Source organism: Rhea americana, unplaced genomic scaffold, assembly GCF_003343005.1.
Source record: "Rhea americana isolate MKP2758 unplaced genomic scaffold, rheAme1 scaffold_131, whole genome shotgun sequence".
In the NCBI taxonomy this organism is placed as follows: domain Eukaryota; kingdom Metazoa; phylum Chordata; class Aves; order Rheiformes; family Rheidae; genus Rhea; species Rhea americana.
The window spans coordinates 2,301,124-2,319,394 of record NW_028185384.1 but is presented as its reverse complement, the minus strand read 5'-3'; the positions used below and the strand labels follow the sequence as shown (position 1 = coordinate 2,319,394).

Sequence of the window (18,271 nt, the reverse complement as noted above, 5' to 3'; positions counted from 1 at the left end):
CTCCGGCGGGGACCCTACCCCAGGCCCTCCCGGGAGCCAGGCCCCGCCGGCGGCCCCCGCGGACATGGCTCTGGCACCAGGCTGCGCGGCTGGCAGCCCCGGGGCTGCCCTGTGCCCTCCCTTCCAGTGCCACCAGGACGAGGCCTCCATCACCCTGCTGCTGCTCGTGCCCGACATCCTGCCCCAGAGCCTCAGCGGCGACCTGGGTGCCAACCACTACCACCTCCGCTTCTCCAGCCWCTCCGGGTCCTACGCCCTCTTCCTGCAGTTCCCTCCAGAGAACAGGTTGGCTTCCCYGGAGACCAGCATTGACGTGTCTGCCCACAACGCTGTCATCACATTTGCCAAAGCCCCCAGCAGCACCGGGCCCTGGGAGAAGCTCTGCTTCGGCCTYGACGCCTCCGCGCTGCAGGTAACCGCCTTGAAGCGGCACAGTGCGGGTGTTGCGCTCCCAGGAATGTCACGGCTTTGCTCAAGTGCGTGATTTCTGCTGGCTGGGTTTGCATGTGAATGATCACCTTGGGGAGCTGTTAGGTTATCAGTCCAAGTTCAAAAGAAGCTGGTAGTGAAGGAAATTGCTTCCCTCAGAGAGCCCTTACTGGATTAAGTGGAATGACCTTATTAGTGCTGGCCTCTTCCTAGCTGCACAACGCTGTCACAGTGTTTGGATTGAAAAGACTTGTGTCTCCTGAGCAAGCTTTTCTAGGAAAATTTTGATGATGAGGGAAAACAGAGCCTGTCCTACATACTCAGCTTTAGTCTTGTAGGCCATGTGAATGGCCGTCTTCTGCACATGCAATGTATTCGTACGAAAAAAAGCAGATGCTTATAATACAAGCATATGTACAAACATACATTCAGCTTCTTGAAATGCAGGCATGTGAGTGAAATATACCTATCTCCCTGTATTTCAGGACAGGATTTCCATTTTACACTAGCTCARTGAGAATAATACAGAAAAGAGTGGCTGCAAACAGCTGTTGATTGCCATTTTGTTGGGCTAGTTCTTTATTCTCTGTTCTTACTAGCCTGAATATGATTCTGGTTTAGATGTTTTATTATTTTATGTGTCATTAGGCTGTGAATATTCCCTATAACATAAGGAGCTTGGCACACATGCCACACCTGGCTAACAATGCTTAGTGAGAGTTGGCAGTTTCCCCCACAAAAGATGCTATGTCCAGTTCTGGACTCCCTAGAACAAGAGAGACATGGAGCTACCGGAGAGAGTCCAGYGTAGGGCTACAAGGATGATCAGAGGGCTGGAGCACCTGCCCTGTGAGGAACGGCTGTGAGAGCTGGGCCTGTTCAGCCTGGGGAAGAGCAGACTGAGGGGGGATCTGATCAATGTGTACAAGTACCTGAAGGGAGGGTGTCAAGGGGACGGGGCCGAACTCTTTTCAGTTGYCCCGTGTGACAGGACAAGAGGCAATGGGCAGAAATTGAAGCACAGGAAGTTCGGCCTGAACGTGAGGGGGAATTTCTTCACTGCGAGAGTGACAGAGCACTGGACCAGGTTGCCCAGAGAGGTTGTGGAGTCTCCTTCTCTGGAGATACTCGAGGCCCACCTGGATGCAACCCTGTCTACCATGCTCTAGGTGACCCTGCTGAGCAGGGGGGTTGGACTAGATGATCTCCAGAGGTCCCTTCCAACCTTACCGATTCTATGCTCGTGTTGAGGCACTCTTCCCATGAAGAAGCACTCACAGAGTTTTTGTGGAATACTACATCATAGTGCAAGCTCAGTGCTTCAGAAAACTTATTATGAACASTGATTAAGACAGCATAATTCCTGTGTAACTTTTCAGCCCTGAGAGCAATAAAATTCTTTACCGTGTCTACCGTGACAGTGCAAGTCCAGAAAACTGGCTGACTTAAATTATGTATACTGAGATGGCAGCTTGTTGTACAGTAAGTACTGCAACCCTAGAAATAGAAAATACTATATAATCCAGAGGGAGATGTTTGTATCCAGTTAGTATATGTGCACCTGAATCTTCACATTTTATTTCTCATTTAGCAGGCCTAAGTACAGGCTACCTACATTGTGTGATAGCAGCTCCTCTGAAGGAGGAGCTGATTGCTTCAGGTAAATACTACAGATGAAGAGAGAATATTAAGAGACACCTACGCTGAGCTGATTGGAAAGCATTTTCCTTCACTTTTACTGAAACAGGAGCTTGCAGATCCGTGCAAGGCAGCATTACTGGTAATCAGTATGACCAAGTACCGGGTGTCAATGCAATGTCAAACCGGTCCCCGTGCAACCTACTGCCTATTCTCTGTAGAGGTGCAGCACGCATGTATGTATAGGAAGTAAAGGCATAACTGCTTTTTCCACCTCTTGCCATGCATTGTGGTGCATGTCAGCATGCTTTCTCATTGTTTTATGGCATACAGGCCTACATAYATGCAAATTTAACAGTCGTGTTACCAGGGGGTGTAATGACCTGCTGCAGTTTCTCAGAGTTTGGCAGAAACAGTAATGTAGTGACAAATGCAGTGGTTTTGAAATACCATTGTGTTATTCTGTTTTGCTAATATTTATCGTTTTAAATTGCTGTAGCAAAGWTCTACATTTTTTAAGGGAAAAAAGCAACTTTCTGTGACTACAAGGGAATATTGCTGACAGCAGTGAATTCAGTTTGGAAAGGGGAAATCGAAGCATAGAATCGGTAAGGTTGGAAGGGACCTCTGGAGATCATCTAGTCCAACCCCCCTGCTCAAGCAGGGTCACCTAGACCATGTTAGACAGGGTTGCATCCAGGTGGGCTTCGAGTATCTCCAGAGAAGGAGACTCCACAACCTCTCTGGGCAGCCTGTTCCAGTGCTCTGTCACTCTCACAGTGAAGAAATTCCCCCTCACGYTCAGGCCGAACTTCCTGTGCTTCAAATTCTACTGCAATGTGCCTTCAATAGCTTGAATGTGACTGATCACTATTTTTGCATCTTTTGATCTCAATCTATGATTAAGATGTTTTGTTTGTGCATTCATTAATATGACTGGGGAAATTTCTTGATTGAAAGTTGTTAAAAGGCCATCCATTACCTTTTTGTGAGTTAAATTTTTTAATTTGCTGAACTTAAATATTTGAAAATGTTTTGGGTGGAGTGAGAGGAAAAGGAGACTGGAAACTAGTAACAGGCTATTCATTTATGTAGCAGACTAAAAAGATTGATTTCTTTTCAGGTTCAATCCTTTTGGATAGCAGGCCTGCAAATTGAAGCAGTTAAGATAATCTGAGGTCATTTGTTCTTCTTTCTTTCTTTCTTTCTTTTTTCTTTTAAACTGTGCTATTTCCCAAAAGTGTCTGTGCCAACATTGATAGCTACATTCGCTCAGAGTGGAGTGAGAAAAATTAATATTTAATTAGAGCTACTATTATATGCTGTCTTCTGTCTATTAACTATTTGCTCTTGACAACTTCTCTTCTACTTTTATTGATCTATTCTTTTTCTCTGCTGTAATTTCTGGTATGTTTCTGTTCTGAATCTATTTCTGTTGATCTGAGATAGATTTCCTGCATCCAGATCTACAAGGAGTTGCATCAGTCACCAGTGTCCCCAGTGAATAGAAATGTTAACCTCCACCTCCCAGTTGCTCTGTTGTTCCCTTATTTGTGCTCTTCTCCCCCAGTAGCATTGGTAGAGGATGGTAGACAGCGTCTAAAGAAGAGGCAAGTGTTTTTTTTTATGGATAGGAAATTCCTATTCTGGTAACTTCTGTGAAGTAGCTCCTTACTGGAGACCAGAGGGATTCTACATTTTTCAGACTGCTGGGAACAGAYTCCTTGCTGGGTTAGTTACTTCAGAAATCTGCCCAACGTCGTGATGGCTCTTGCTGCAGTGGTTGTTACAACACTCTGTTATACTGCCTGTGTAATTGTCTCCCATTAACTTGCCAAACAGGCAGGAAAATGTGTTATGATAATTGTGCACTGCATGAGCAGAATGCATGTCTTCAGCAGCCTTGTCCCTAGACCATGATATAGTGCAGCATGCATTGCATGATTTTTATTGCCTCCGCACCTGTGCGGAGATCAACACGTGCAATAACAGTGCCAGYAATTGCAGTCCTGCCTTGCTTGCTGATGATGTTCCTCTTACCGCACTATTCTCTTTTCTTGTTAGAAATTGGTCTGATACAAATATTGGCAGAAGAATGAATTTAGATTCTGCTTATGACAATATTTTTGAAACAGAATATCAAGGATTGGTTTTCTTTTTGTAAAGTTAGATATGTTCAAATTCCTGTGCTGAAAGAGGATATATTTAGAGTTCATTTTCCATAGATGCTGAGCAGTCTGAATTCCCACTCAAGGAAAAGCAAGTGCTTACATCTAGCAAATCTTTATAGTACAACAGTTGTTGTCASCCCCATCCTCAGACCTTCCATGTGTCATTGCAGTTATTCCTTTATTTGATTGCTCTTGATTTCATTTTGGTTTTCACACTCTCCTGTGTGATAACTCTGTGCTGACTCCAAGGCATAACTTTTTATCAGCACCTACTTTTCTTTCTTGTCAAGTAATTTCACTCCTTGGGCAAACCATAATATCTACCCACTTGTTATGGTGATCAGAAATCCCATAAAACTAAAATTTCCATAACTTGGACTTCTTGGGCCAGAGTCACTTATTTCAGGGCTTAAAATTTATCCTTCATCACTGGCCTTTCTCCTCGATTGCTGTACCAGAGACCCAAAGAAGCTTATCTTCCTGCAAGTCTTAGAGCTCTGAATTTTCTGGGGGAGGAGAGACCTAGGACCTGAGAACACTGCCCAGTATCGCTTCCAGAACCACCTTCTGCACTCTGCCTGGACAGAACCAGCGGTAGGTGTTGCTCCTTTATTGTACTGGATAAATCCAGTAACACCATTCTTACTTCTAGTTGTTCAGATCCTCAGAGCTCAGGTGTAGGAAGCTCCAGCATTAGAGCGTCACCATTTTAAAATAACAGAGTCTGGGGAGTAAGTGTTGAAAAAGAGTGGTTGAGAGTTAAATAACTGTTAAAAATTTTGTAAGCATGCCAGGCAAGGTTTTTGAGAACAGTGTGTCCCAGAATGGCCTCATTTAAGGCAGAGCTGGAGTTGATAAAGACTTAAATCATGCCTTCTTGAAGCACTGTCTTCTAATGTTTGCTCTCTTGGGATTAAGTGACTGACTTAATAGAAGTAAAAACTGGTCTTCTGTTGGGTATATCTGGACTCTGCAGTACATTCTTCAGACTTGTAGGCTCAGTAATAATTAATTAATAATCGATAATTAATTCTGCCTGCAATTTTTGGGTCATGTGTGCTAATTTGCATGTGATTAGAAAAAGATTGATTAAAGTAATAACTGCAGTGTATTCAGCAGTCCCTCCCGCTCCTGCCAATCCACATGCTGCCTGCCCTTACTTCTCAGTGGACTGAAATAATTTTATTCAAAGGATGTATGCTTTTCTGTTTAGTAAATGTGTCCTAGACTATTTCTCTTTGAGGGAGGGGATCACTGACATCAACCTATCCCTGATATGTTTGGAGTAAACCGAATGTAACTGCACAGGGACTTGTGCTCCCCTCTTCCGTCATAGTCCGTATACATTCTCACGTGTAATTTATTTCTCATGAGTGCAATCGTAAGATTTAACATTGTTAGATATCACGGCACAGAGAGACTTCTTGGTTTTGTTTTCAATACTATACGATGTAGAACCTCTTCTTTGCTTAAGAAGGAAAATGTGAAACCCTCTTGAACAAAAGCCCACGTTATATTATGGAGAATATCAGGATTTATCTCATGTTGAGGTGACTTTGAGGAAGCAAACAACCCTTTGTGGAGTTCCAGAGAAGAGCAGGAGGAATGTTTCCTTTGCTTTACTACAGATTGGGATTTATTTATTTTTAACAATATGAAAAGTATCATACTAAAAATTACTGATTAGTTTATTGTTTAGACTAAGGATATGTTATGTTGTTTGTGAGAATGGCTTAAAATAGATATCTAAAGGGGAATTCCTTAGTGATAGGAAGCTTTGTTTAGCTTTTGTATGAGTGCTGACATCTTTATGGAGAAYGTTTTAGAAAGGTATGTTACGGAGCATACAGAAGAATTGTGATTTTTGTTTGGCACTGCCAAAAGGAGATGCTTTTGAATCTCGTTCCTTTTTTCCTTCAGAAAGGAGCCGGTAAATAACACTTTYGCACTGTAACCCTTGTTGAGTGCATGCATCTGTTGTCACTTGTCTTCCAACCTCTGAACTCCCGTCTTCTGCTCTGGTGAAAGGTATGCTACGAGGCAGCTCCTCCAGGACAACCCCCTGCTACAGTTCACCTGTTTATGGAAAGACCGTGGAACAGTATTACTTTTAGCTGCCTTTATAACAGGGGGACCTGCAGTCTGACGGTCTTTGTAACTAATCCCCCRTGTTATCTCATCAAATGTAGTGTTTGTCTTGTATAAAAAGTATTTGTCACTCAAACCGTTTGCAAGTGGATGGCTGTATGCAAGTGCCTCTCACCGTGTAATCAGATCTGTTGCACACAGGCAATGCTGACAGATGCACGCACTGAGAAATCTAGTGCCCCAGACACGCTGGCTGTGTGCCTGGCTGTAAGGAGGCCACGTATTTCCTGGAAAAGAAGGCAGCCACGAGCAAGCAGTGGGTGTTGGAGCTGTATCGCTCCCAGCAAAGATGGTGCGTGGAAAKAGGCCATGGGCTCGGTGAACTCCCACAAGCACGCTGCCTGGAGGCAGTCCCGGGACTGTCCTCACCCTTGATAATCTCGGAATTGGGACTCTTGTGGAGAAGCGTGTTTCTTGGTTTGAGCCTACGAAGCATGAAACAGAGAGAGCTGGTTGGAAAGTGAGGTTCATTTACATCTTGAGCCTGATCCACTTTCCTGGAGCAAAATACAAAGAGCACTTGCAAACCTAAACAGAAGTGCAGGATCCCACCTGAGTGTGAGATCAGATGTAGTCTGGCTGGTTTTCCTGTTGYGTGTAGGTTTTGCTGTTACTTCTGAGCTGTTTTGAGTTGTGTTATAGGCCTTCTCGGAACATTTCAGTCATGTTTATGGAATGTTATGGAATACTGTAAAGAGTTAATATACTTTGCTTAAAGGTCACTTCTTGGAAGACGATGCTAGAGACTAGGATTTCTGTGCTTAGTCCTACAAATGTTTATTTTTGGTTCAATTAATTCTGTGCTCAGTGTTTCAGGACTCTTGGCAAGTTTCGTTGAGAGGTCAGAGAAGGACAGAAAAGGAGAACAGAACAAATGTATTGTTTGTTTGGCTTTTCTTTTGGCAGTAGCCTTTTTTCAAAACTCCATTAAAAATCATAATTAGTTTGCTTCTGCTATAAAACAAGCTAATTTCTGCATAGCCTTTAATTGGGAATGCATTATGGGAATAATACACATATACAGAGCACAGTTATGTCAGGAAACATTATTAACCTACTGATTAAGCTGGTCAAAGCCTCCTTTAAACTGTTTAATCTTTGCAGCCATGAATTCCGTATAGAAGTTTGCCCCCAGTACGATTGCTTTCGTTCTTCCAAACTATGAGCTTCAGTTCTCACGCTGCGCTGGTTTGCAGTGCGACTGCACAGACCAAGAGGCCAGGAGATCTGTAGATCTCTGCCCCTTCCCACATTGGCATCTTTTCACTATAAAAGACACGCAAATAATGTTAACCCGAAATCTGCCCTCCTTTTAGTCTTGCTGTAATCCCCGTGGGAGGTTACTCTGGATTGTAGCTAGAGAGTTTGGATGAAATTATGTAGAGCAAAYCCTTCACTTGGGGAGGTAACTATGGGTGAGACCCTCCCTGCGCTGTCTGCTGTTTCTGCTGCAGCTACGCGCTCTCAGCGCGGTGCCGGGTGTGTGTGTGCTGGGAAGACGTTTTCAAATGATGAAGTGTTCTAGAAGCCAAAGTAATTTCTGCTAACGTTTATGTTAATTTGATCTCAGTTTAGTCACAAAGAAAAATGAGTGTGTACAAACAGCAGAAGACAGTATGTGTGGGGAAAAATAAATTTAAATTCCAAGTTGCTTAGGGGAGTATTTTAAATACGAAGAAATAAACTGTTTAAAACTGAGGAATTATTTTACAAGGTCATTTAAATCATTCTGTGGATGCTTACCCTCTGCTGCTCTTCCAAACCAGGGTAAACAGACTTTAAAACATACTCATGAATCATTTTTTTTTTTTTGCCAAGGTCTGTGCTTTGATAAGATCTGCGGTAATGCAAGTGCCCCGGTGTGTACTCACTGTGAATGCAAAGTTTGAGTTACAGCTGCTGGCAGTTTGAACGTGCTAGTGATGCTCATCATGTTGATAACACACAGCATTGCTTGTGTGTACAGCACATGATACCTTGATTTATGACAGGCCAGCAGGTGCTGCTGTGATAAAATTTTAAGTACTTATTACTTACATTTTAAGTATAGTGCTTTGGGAATACAGTGTCAAGTTGTTATTAAACCTGGTAAAACTGGCTTMTAGTAATTGGAGAAAATGATACGAACATCGTCACAAGCTATAACTTTTTATCCTGGGTATAAAAATAATGATAAATAGACTTTCCATTCCATTTCACTTCTTTAACGGGATTTCCTGTGAACAAAATAAATTATTTCTCTTTTAATCAAGGAAAAAAAAAAAAACTTCAGAAAGATTTATTGGGTTCATTGCCAAAGTGCAAAGTCGTGTTTGCCTTCCGGATAAGCGGTTGTTGCTCTCTGCAGCTCGGCAGTCATTCGTTGCAGGCGTTGCCGCCCGCGCCGAGCGGTGGCTTCAGCCGCTTCTGGGCGGGCGGCTCYGGGGGGGTACACCTCGCGCTGGGACGCGAAGGGCCTCTCCGCTCTGCTTGCTGCAGCTCTCTGCCTCCGCCTGTGCAAACYGTCTCCTGCTCTTTCAGAAATGTTTCCCTGCGGCTGCTTCTGCGTCCCTCGGGGAGCCGCGCGTCGAAGCGCCGCGCAGAGCGCTCCCTTCCTTACTGCCCCGGAGCCGTCGCACCGCGGCACAGACTTCCCAGGCAGCAGCCTGCAAGCGAACGCGTGGTTAGAATCGATTCAGACAGYGGGATCTAAGAAAGGAATTTGCTATGTTTTGGCACACAGAAAACATTTTTGTTAACTGTTGACTTCTAAGGCATCTCCTCTCCAGGTTCCCACACCTGTGATCYGCAGCACTCCATGTAGACATTAACGATCAGGTACCAATCTTATTAAGAGCAGAGATGCACAGCAAGATAGTCCTCTCCCAAAGGGCTTACACTCTCTCTAGACGCAACAAATACGTGTTTAGAGGAAAAAATGATCATTATCCCCATTTTATGCAGGAAAAATGGAGGCAAGGACAGTAGAGGAGAAAGCAGAGTTCCTGAGACCTGAAAACCAAAGTTACTTCTTTCCCTAAGCTGTGTGTTGAGATGTGAAAATCTTGTAAGAGAAATTTTGGAGGAAAAAAGCGGTAATAAGCACTGGGCTCACTTTGTCCTCAAAGTACAAGCCTCCAGCTTCTGGGAAAACGTTCGCTCCTTTGCATCATGTTTTCACGTATGAAACACGTCATGAAGACGTCAACTGAAGCTGAATTCCTGGCCTGTGCTTTAAATCTCTCAGTTGAGCGAGGACAGTTGTCTTTTTGGAGCTTTTTCTCTTCCTTTTCTTTTCTTCCCGCCGCGCTTTGAGGGCGGGCAGGCTCCCTTTCGGCCTGGCTCCGCAGCGCGCTGAGGACGCGGCGGGAGGGAAGCCGAGCTGCTCTGCCTGTGATGTGCGTGGGCAAAATGCTGCCTGCGGAGGTGGAGCTGCGTCTCCTGCGCTGCCCCAGGCCTTGGCAAGATGCAGCTCGTGGGAGCTGAAGTAACGCGCAGGCTTCCCGTGTGCGCGCTGCGCCTTCGTCCTTCGCTCTGACACCTCCTCTTAAACTCTGCGGCGTTGGCAAGCTCCGCCACCGGTAGGTGAGTGACTYGGGGTGTCTTTTAAGCAGAAGCAAGCAAGAAAAAAGGCACGTAGGAGTGTTTCTATAAGCCTAAAGCACCAAGAAGCTCCCTCTCTGGCAGACCAGAAAGGAAGCAGCATGAGGGAAAATTTTCGTTAGGCTTTGCATACAAAAATGCAAGTATTGCTCTTGCTAGAGGGTTTTCTGCAACCATGCTGCAGTTCGGTCTTTTCACAAACTGTCTCTGCATCTCCTGTGTTGGATATTTGCCTGGATTGTAATCTTTCTGCATAGAAAATTAATCTAATCTTGTGGTTTTGAAAACCAGCACGAAGTATGTTATGACTTTCCATATTGTGATCTCTAATTTGCATATTGCAAAAATAGGAAGCTATTTTATTTTTCCCTTGCAGGATTTTTTAAAAGATGGCAGTTAAATTTTGTATCCGAGACACCGTGCGGCATCTGGATGTGCATAAGGCTGCACCTGTGGGGGGCCAAAAGTGTTCAGATTTGCCTTTTTGGGTCTGAGTCCAAAAGATGCCAGATAATTGAATTTAACTTTCATTGGAGTGACAAAAGAGTAGAACTGGAATGAGAGATGTAATAGCATTACTTAAAGTAGGTTTGCAATGTTTTTGTACGATTGCCGGTTAAACAGTTCATTGTTAAACAGGAAATGTAATCCCCGGAACATAAAAGTGTAGCACCCTGGGTTAGACCGAAGATCTAGTCTTGCTGTGTTGAAGTCTGCCCTTAACTGCAGCCTATAACCAATGTTTTAGGAAGAATGTAAGAACAGGGCAAGCTCTGTCGCTGTTGCGAAACCTCCTCCAGGATGTATTTTAGGACCTTTAATACTTGTAACTGATTTAAATCTAAAAACCTGTAGCAACATGTTTCATGCTGTTTGTGAACTGCATTTTAATAGCCTTAAAACATGTCCCAGGCTGTCATGTTTAACTGTGGATAACCTCTCCGTTTCTTTYGACTGGTATTTACTCTTGCCTAAGTGAAGATGTGCGAAGCCTCCATAGATGGGTGTGAAACAGATACTGTCATGTATATWTTATAATTTTTTTTCTTTAGAAGATCTGATCTTGAAAGCTGAGGATTCAGACATACTGGTGTTACAGTCCACTGAGATGTTTGCATTTTCCTAAAGTAAGACATTGAAGCAAATCCATAAATGTAAAACTTCTTGATTTTAAGACAGGTGAGGGCAGTGGGACAATGTTGTTGCAAACCACTCCTCAGAGGGGATTCTAAAYCTGTGCAATAATCCTGTATTGAGAGGGCAATAAATACACTCCTCTTAACAGTTTTCTGTGTATGATGCAGATCCGTACTTCTAATCAAAGTGAGCTAAACACTATTTTTCAATTTCATTTTACCTCATTACTTCCGAATGTCTAAATTTGCAGCTAGAAGTGAGCATGCTGTGAAAGCTGTGCTGTGAATCAGTGCTCTGTTTTTGTTTTCAGCGGGTTTCTTGCTCCAGAATCACTGAAGTATAATATGAAATGTAATCTGTTTTTTCTTTTCTTCAGRAAAGACTGTTTGTCAGTGAAGAAAATGTCGATGGATTTCTAGACACTGTTTTATGCCCTTCCTTTTGCAAACAGTCACTACTGGAAGGTCAACCATTAATTGAAGTGCTTGATGTTACTGAGGACAAAAGTCAAATCAGGTTACAGGTAAGGATCTCTTTGGCAGTAGCACATAACGCTGATTGATTTGTAGTACTTTAACGAGGCAGCATCCAGTGTGACTGAAAAAGCTTTATTCCTGTTTCGTCCTGATTCAGCAGGGAAGACGGTAGAGAAGGGTGTATTTGCGAGTATGTCAGGTTTTAGAAACATAGGTTCATGTTTGTGCCATTAAATGTGACCACTGGGTTGAAACCACCTATGTGTCATTGGGAAGATGGAGAGCTGTGAGTCTGTCGTTAGAGACGGCGCTTCTTTCCTTCAGGAATACAGACTGCATCTGCGCATTAAATCCCTCATTGGTATTAAAACAAAAATGACTAAGTAACTAAGTAGTATTCATCATTTAGAGGGACCACAGGCGCTGTCAGGGCAGAGCTGATGGCACCATGCTGCAAACAAATCAGGGCAGCTGTCATCAGAACAAAACCAGAATTTTCTTGAAATGGAAATAAGTGGATAATCCATGTCCTTCATATATACGTGTTTGGGTTAGCGTATTGGAACACATGGTTATGAAGACTGCCGTCCATTGCGTGGATACTTTGAGTGGCAGGTGCCGGTATCCAGAGCTTATGCTTAGGGCCCTGAGATCCAGACGGGAGGAGAGCGGAGAAACTGCTGGGGGCATGAAATAGAGAGGACAGAGGGTGCTYGATTAATCCCGCTTTTTCCCTCTGCCTTACTACGTAGTTAGAGGAAGCTTTAAGGACTTTTGAAGAGTCGAGTCACTACGTTTGTTCAGTGTAATTTTTTGAATACTGGTGGTTTCCTGTTGTGTAGATAATTAAACGTGGGACTGTTAACCTTAAACTCTGATCTGAAAATCACTGCTGGTAATGTTTAAGGCATCATTCAGGCTATCCTTCTTCCTCAGTCATCCTGTCTGTATAAAGCATGTAGGATGGCCTGTTGCTGGAGTCTGTCACAGGGTTAAAACTACCTCCCTTTACAACGTAGGAAGCTGAAAGACAAAGGTTAAAGAACTTGTCAAAAATCATTTGGGAGATTTGCACCAGTATTAGAAACAGAAATGAGCTCTCTTGGCTTTTCATCTTCTATTTAAAAGCAAGAATATCTCTTTTTTTTAATTTATTGTTTAAGTGCATGGGTCACAGCAGCCACAGTTTCTTTACTCCTTTTGTTTRTCAGAAGAAAATAAAACATTTGTTTTGGAAATAGGAAAATGTGAGTTAAAATCCCCAAATTGACTGGGATTTCTAGTAGACACTGCATTAGAAATTTATTTTAWTTTTTTCTTAATAGAAAGATAACACACAGGGGCCATCAGCTTATATCTATGGTCATGAACTAGAGAGCGCAGATATAGTTAGCGCATACGTGGCTTCTTGGAAAGCAAGTTCAGATTCAGCATGTGACCTCTGGAGCTAAGCTGGAGGACTGCAGAGCTTATCTAAGRGTAGTGGTTCCAGGCTTGCTTGGCTGCTTACTTTTGTAACTAGTGTGGACTGTACGTTAAAAAAAAATCAGATTTTGAGAGAGCACATTTGGACGTTTTGGGACCTAAGAAAGGGAAGGTAAAATATCTTAAATCATTCATACTTCCACATGGGAGAACACGTTGCACATTGAGTGTTGAGAAGGACTCCGTATTGCATTTTTTTCTGTGCTGGAGTGGCTTTGGGGTCAGAGAGGGCTGGGTAAGTGACAGAGCGACGCGGTCTCCGAGTCCATGAGTCCACTTCTAGACTGACCCCTTCCTGCCCCGACATCCACGGAGAGGGACGTGCAGATTACCTGCGAGCTTTTGCTACAGCAGTCAATAGCTAACGGTGAAACTGGATAACTACTATTTAGACAGCACCAGGTCTCAGAATTAATACTGTCCTGAGGCAAATGGGAGCAATTCCTGGATTAACTCACTGACACAGATTGAGAAAGACGGCGCTTTTACCCGCTAAACCTTTCACCTAAGTGTGAGGTTAAAGCACACTTCTCGCAGGGTAAGTTTGGATCCTGTGGCTAATTTTGTAGCCACAGAGGTGTGGAAACACAAAAGCCTGGGTGTAGTGACTTGCCTTTTTTCCACTGTTAATTGTGGTATACCCTGCGATCACTTGGCAGCTGCCCAGCAGCATTTCCTATTGCAGAGGAAGCCGTTTGGAAGCAAACTATCTCCCTAACACTCACTTCCATGTACGTTAYAAGATCAGGAAAACCCCAGGACCTTACTGACTTGGCTTTCTGGAAGCAGATGTTCGAGAAACAAGTCCTAGAAGCAGATGYCTTGGCCTGTCTTTACAGTGTAGATTTTTGTGTGCTCCATCAGTTTTAAATACAAAACAATTTGTTTTCGCAGCAGCCGCAGGAGGCGGCTCATTCTGAACGAGGTGAAAAAGAACAAGCGGTTAACAGCCCAGGAAGAGATCGTGCTGAGAAGACGAACGGCGCCAACCTCCAAAAAACAACAGAAAGTAACTRTACTGCAGCTGACACCACTGAAGAACAACGTGCTACGGAAACCAACACCACTTCCACATCTTTTGTACCAGCTGAAACAATAGGAAAAGTAGGTTGTAGTTCACACCATTGTTCACAGCTTGAACCTTCTGACACCAGTTTAGCAATTCTTGAAAAATCTAAGGGCAATGAACCAGATTTAGACTGTGCTTTCACAACAGCTGAAACGGCCGTGACCGCAGGCTCAGAACAAGCAGGCCTCCGTTCGGAAGGGCAGGCAGAAGCGGAAGGGGGCGAAGCGGCCGCGCGTGCGGAGCCCGCGCACGCCAAACAACGTAGTTCGGGCTGCGGGCCAGCTCCGCCGGTTCTCCGAGAAGTGAACGCGCGGGACGGAAGTGTGCAGGTCATTGGGGATCACACAACTCACTGTGCGGTCACTTTTCAGAATTCTTTGTTGTATGAGTTGGATTAATGTCAGTATTCTGGGATTTCGGTCTGTTCAGTGCTTACTGTGACTTCCACGTGCTGCTCTAGCTCTTCGGGGCTAAGAGCAGAGAACAGGTTCCTGTTTAAACTGTCTTGTTTACATGTCAAYTTAAAATACTTACTCTGTTACTGTTTTTAAGTTAATAAGTCTGACTTTTCTTTAATACATTTTATGGGCTGAAATGTTCACTTACAAGAAAAGAATGTGCAGTTGAGTAGTTAATATGAGGTAAATTTGAGCTCCTGGAAGAAAATGCATCTTTATTATTTATATAATTTTCTTAATCTGTTGGTAAATTACATACACCATTTTAATATATATATTTTTTTCTAATGATTCTCAATAATTGCTGTATTTAGTCCACCTAGAAATAAGCAGTATTCATCATTTTTCAAAACATTCATTTTGTGGTTAACTGTAGGATTAGTGCCAGTGATTTTTAGCAATCATCAAATGAAATTTCTAATTATATGGAGAAGTTCTAATTAGTCTGCTAGAAATGATCAACACTTACACCCTGTGTTCTATCCTAGTGCATCACTTTAGATACACAGTATCCAAACATACCAGTTTGCCCGTCAAAGGCACAAAATCATTTCACAATAAACATTTCATCTGTTCTTGCAAGTATTTACAATTTGTAAAACAGATTCAATTTATCCAACCTGGCCCTACATTTCTAAACTGGCTGTTCATGAACTCCAGTTTGCTGTTTCCTAGTTCATGCATCTCTGAAGTGCAAAAACCAAAAGGCTGTWTCTAATAATAATAATAAAACTTTCAGTTCCCTTTCCTACTTCTTCTGGTCTCTCTTGATTTGTTTAAGATGAAAAYGTACCTCAGAAGAAAGTTAGATTTGGCTTGTTTCAAATCTGCCCTGCTAAATACAAGGACTTATAATGGGGGTATGCAGCCCAAGCTTCATTTTTTAAGTAAGTTCAGCAGAAGCTACAGCTGCTGAAAGCATCTGCCCTCGTCTTCGTGCCAGCACAACGCGGATCCGGCTGGAAGACGAGTGYTCTGCAGGGTTAAGTTTAACGCGGATCTGTTCCATCTCGCAGTTGTGCAACTCTCCGTGGGAGGCATTAAGGGGCTGGCACAGCTTTTTTTTCAACATCAGCACTGACTTTGTGGAACTATGACAACGTAGCAAGTAACAAAGCTGTACAAAAACGCGCCAGTACATTACCCAAGGAGAAAGAGCATTTGATTGTGGCATACTCAAAATGAACAGCTGCATAGTGTTGTACAAAACCCGTCTGCCTCTCTCTCTCTCGACCATTTGACCAGTGTACTTACCTACATAATGTAGGTGACACACAGCGCGTAAGGCGAGCTCTGCTATGCGTCCTGCCAGCTGCTACACACCCTTCCCCGTTCTGCCTAACTGAAACTTTTCCATCCACAGCTGAAGGTCAACGTTAACTGCCAAACAGTCCACGCCTAGTAGTCAGCCCCCTCAGGGTAGGTTAGTGTTTGCTTTAACTTCTGTTCCCCAAAAAAGCTGCTTTTTAACATACTACYGCTCCAGTTTTGCTTCAGAGTAAAGTGCCATTAAAGCAGCAGCACCGTTATACTTGGAGCAGGGCTAGTAAGCGCCTCACGGCAGCAACCGGCCGTGCGTCGCGCTGGGCATAGCTTTCAGCTCCGCTTCAGCCTAATTCCATTACACAGCAGTATTTTTCTGTGCACTTTACACAGCTGACTAATTTGAACGCTAACTGTTGAGGTTTTTTTTTTTGTTCCACTCATCTGTTTCTCTATTTTAACCTAGTTAGTGAATAGCATTATATATTTAATTTAATTAAGTGTACAGTACTAGAATGAGTGATGGTATTTGTTCAACTCTCTGGATTTAGTGAATTAAAAAAGGCCCTCCCTTCCACCCACACTCATGACTTTCACTCTAGCAATTAAAGCTTAAATTATCTTTTTTAGGAGAATGAAGAACTTCTGTGATATTACAAAAAAATCTGAATTTTATTTTGGCAGAACTAAAGAAAAAACTGTGTATCTACATTGCAGTAAAAACAATGATTTTTTTTTCTTCATATAATCATCAAATACATAGCAAATAAAACAGAATGCAGGTACCGAGTATCAAGCAACTCCGGGCAGGAGAGCCTGGGAACAGCGAGGGCTCCCCGTGACCGCGGCGGCGCCCGGCTATTCTGGCGGCCAGGCCCGCGTCCCCGGCCGGAGTCGRGTAAAGCTCCTTCCCCTCCCTCCTCCCCGTCCCCAGCGCGGGTCTCCAGGCGTCACCGCCTCGCGCTGCGCTGAGGAAACGYTGGAGAGGAAGGGGAAAAAACTGCTGCAAGCACCAAAAAAGATGCACTTAAATAAACGTTCTCTCTCCTCCTCGTCCTCCCAGTAAACACAGCAACGGTCACTTTTTGCATATAGGTTTAAATACTGCTTTGAGCGACCGAGCAGCAGAAAGTAGCCTCTTGGAAAGACTTAGTTGCCGAACATGAACGATTACTATTTTGGGACACCTTTTACAAGATTGTTTATTCATATTAAAGCAGAAACCAATTCATAAATGCTTTTATACATGTGAATGTCTGTAAAAGACAGTATGGAACAACTCAAAAAGAAAAAGGCTGCCAGAACGCTCCTCACTGAAGTCTGCGGTAACTTTTACAGAGTTCGTGGTCCCTAATATCTCCCCACCCTCCGTTTTTCACATGAGGGGAAAGGGGTGCCATAGAGTACCTTTTACTGACACTCATCGTTTCGGGGAACAGGTACTGTTGGTTGCTGTTCAAGAGCGAGTCGATTTTGGCACTCTGGGTGGACGGCCTGCAGGATTTCTTGTGGTGCATGCCACAGTCCCCAGTATGGAAAATCCTGGGGATTTCGGGTACTAGCACCTTCCAGAACTTTGGAAGACAAGAGACAGTCAAATGCTGCAGAGTCCAGTCCCAGTTATAGTCATCGTAAGTGCAGAAGGCGTCCGTGCACTCGATGAGCTGCTGGTAGGTGTCTCTGCCGAAGGCCATGCCCATGTTGTGCTCGGTGGACTTCCACGTCTTCATCTCCACCTTGTCGGCCCGGCCGGCGAAGCCGCCGCGCACGAGGCCGTAGCTGCCCAGGGACACGATCTGGCACTCGGGGCACTCCTGCCCGCGCAGGGCCCACAGCTTTTTGAGGACGTGGTAGAAGTCGGGGGCCAGGTAGTGGTCCTCCTCCAGGAAGAGCACGGGCCCGGCGTGCTCCCGCAGCGCCCGCACCCGCTCCCAGACAAAGTGCAGCTTCCACCACCAGTGGTGCTTGGTCTGCGAGAAGCGGGCCTCGCGGTAGTGCCCGAAGGAGTCGGGGTACTCGGCGTTGATGCAGCCGAGGCGCAGCGCCGCCGCCTTGCTGACGTCGCGGGGGCAGTCGCGGGGGTCGTGCCCGGGGAACTCGCGGGGGTAGAGCTGGATGCTGAAGGGGAAGAAGACCTGCAGCACGGGGCAGAAGTCCACCTGGGCCGCCAGGCGGTTGAGCTCCTCGGCCCAGAGGTCGTGGCTGAGCACGAGCAGCACGTTCTCCACGCCCGCCGCCCGCCGCAGCGACGCCAGCAGCAGCCGCAGGTGCTCGGCGCGGTCGTGCACCTGCACCACCAGCACCACGTCGGCGGCGGCGCGCGGCGGGAAGCGGCCCGCGTTGCGCACCGGCTGGTCGAAGTTGAGCCGGTAGACGAGCGAGCGGTAGCGCAGCGTGTCGTTGGCGGCCGCCGGC

At 44.7% G+C, this 18,271-nt stretch overlaps 2 protein-coding genes across 2 annotated transcripts in view; one reads left to right on the top strand and one right to left on the bottom strand.

Annotated features, from left to right (window-relative positions):
* Nucleotides 1-15,344, top strand: part of DNAAF2 (dynein axonemal assembly factor 2) — a 16,544-nt gene extending 1,200 nt beyond the window's left edge. Inside the window, exons 2-4 of the mRNA XM_085297878.1 lie at nucleotides 9-412; nucleotides 11,482-11,628; nucleotides 13,961-15,344. Of these exons, the coding sequence (XP_085154004.1) occupies nucleotides 9-412; nucleotides 11,482-11,628; nucleotides 13,961-14,533 (1,124 nt within the window). The 3' untranslated portion in view covers nucleotides 14,534-15,344. The remainder of the gene's footprint in view (nucleotides 1-8; nucleotides 413-11,481; nucleotides 11,629-13,960) is intronic.
* A 1,155-nt stretch (nucleotides 15,345-16,499) lies between these two features.
* On the bottom strand, nucleotides 16,500-18,270 carry MGAT2 (alpha-1,6-mannosyl-glycoprotein 2-beta-N-acetylglucosaminyltransferase; the record flags this gene model as incomplete). The annotated part of the gene is made up of 1 exon (XM_085297877.1): nucleotides 16,500-18,270. A coding segment is annotated over one exon (1,104 nt), but the record flags the coding sequence as incomplete, so codon positions are not given.
* Nucleotide 18,271: the final 1 nt, after the last annotated feature.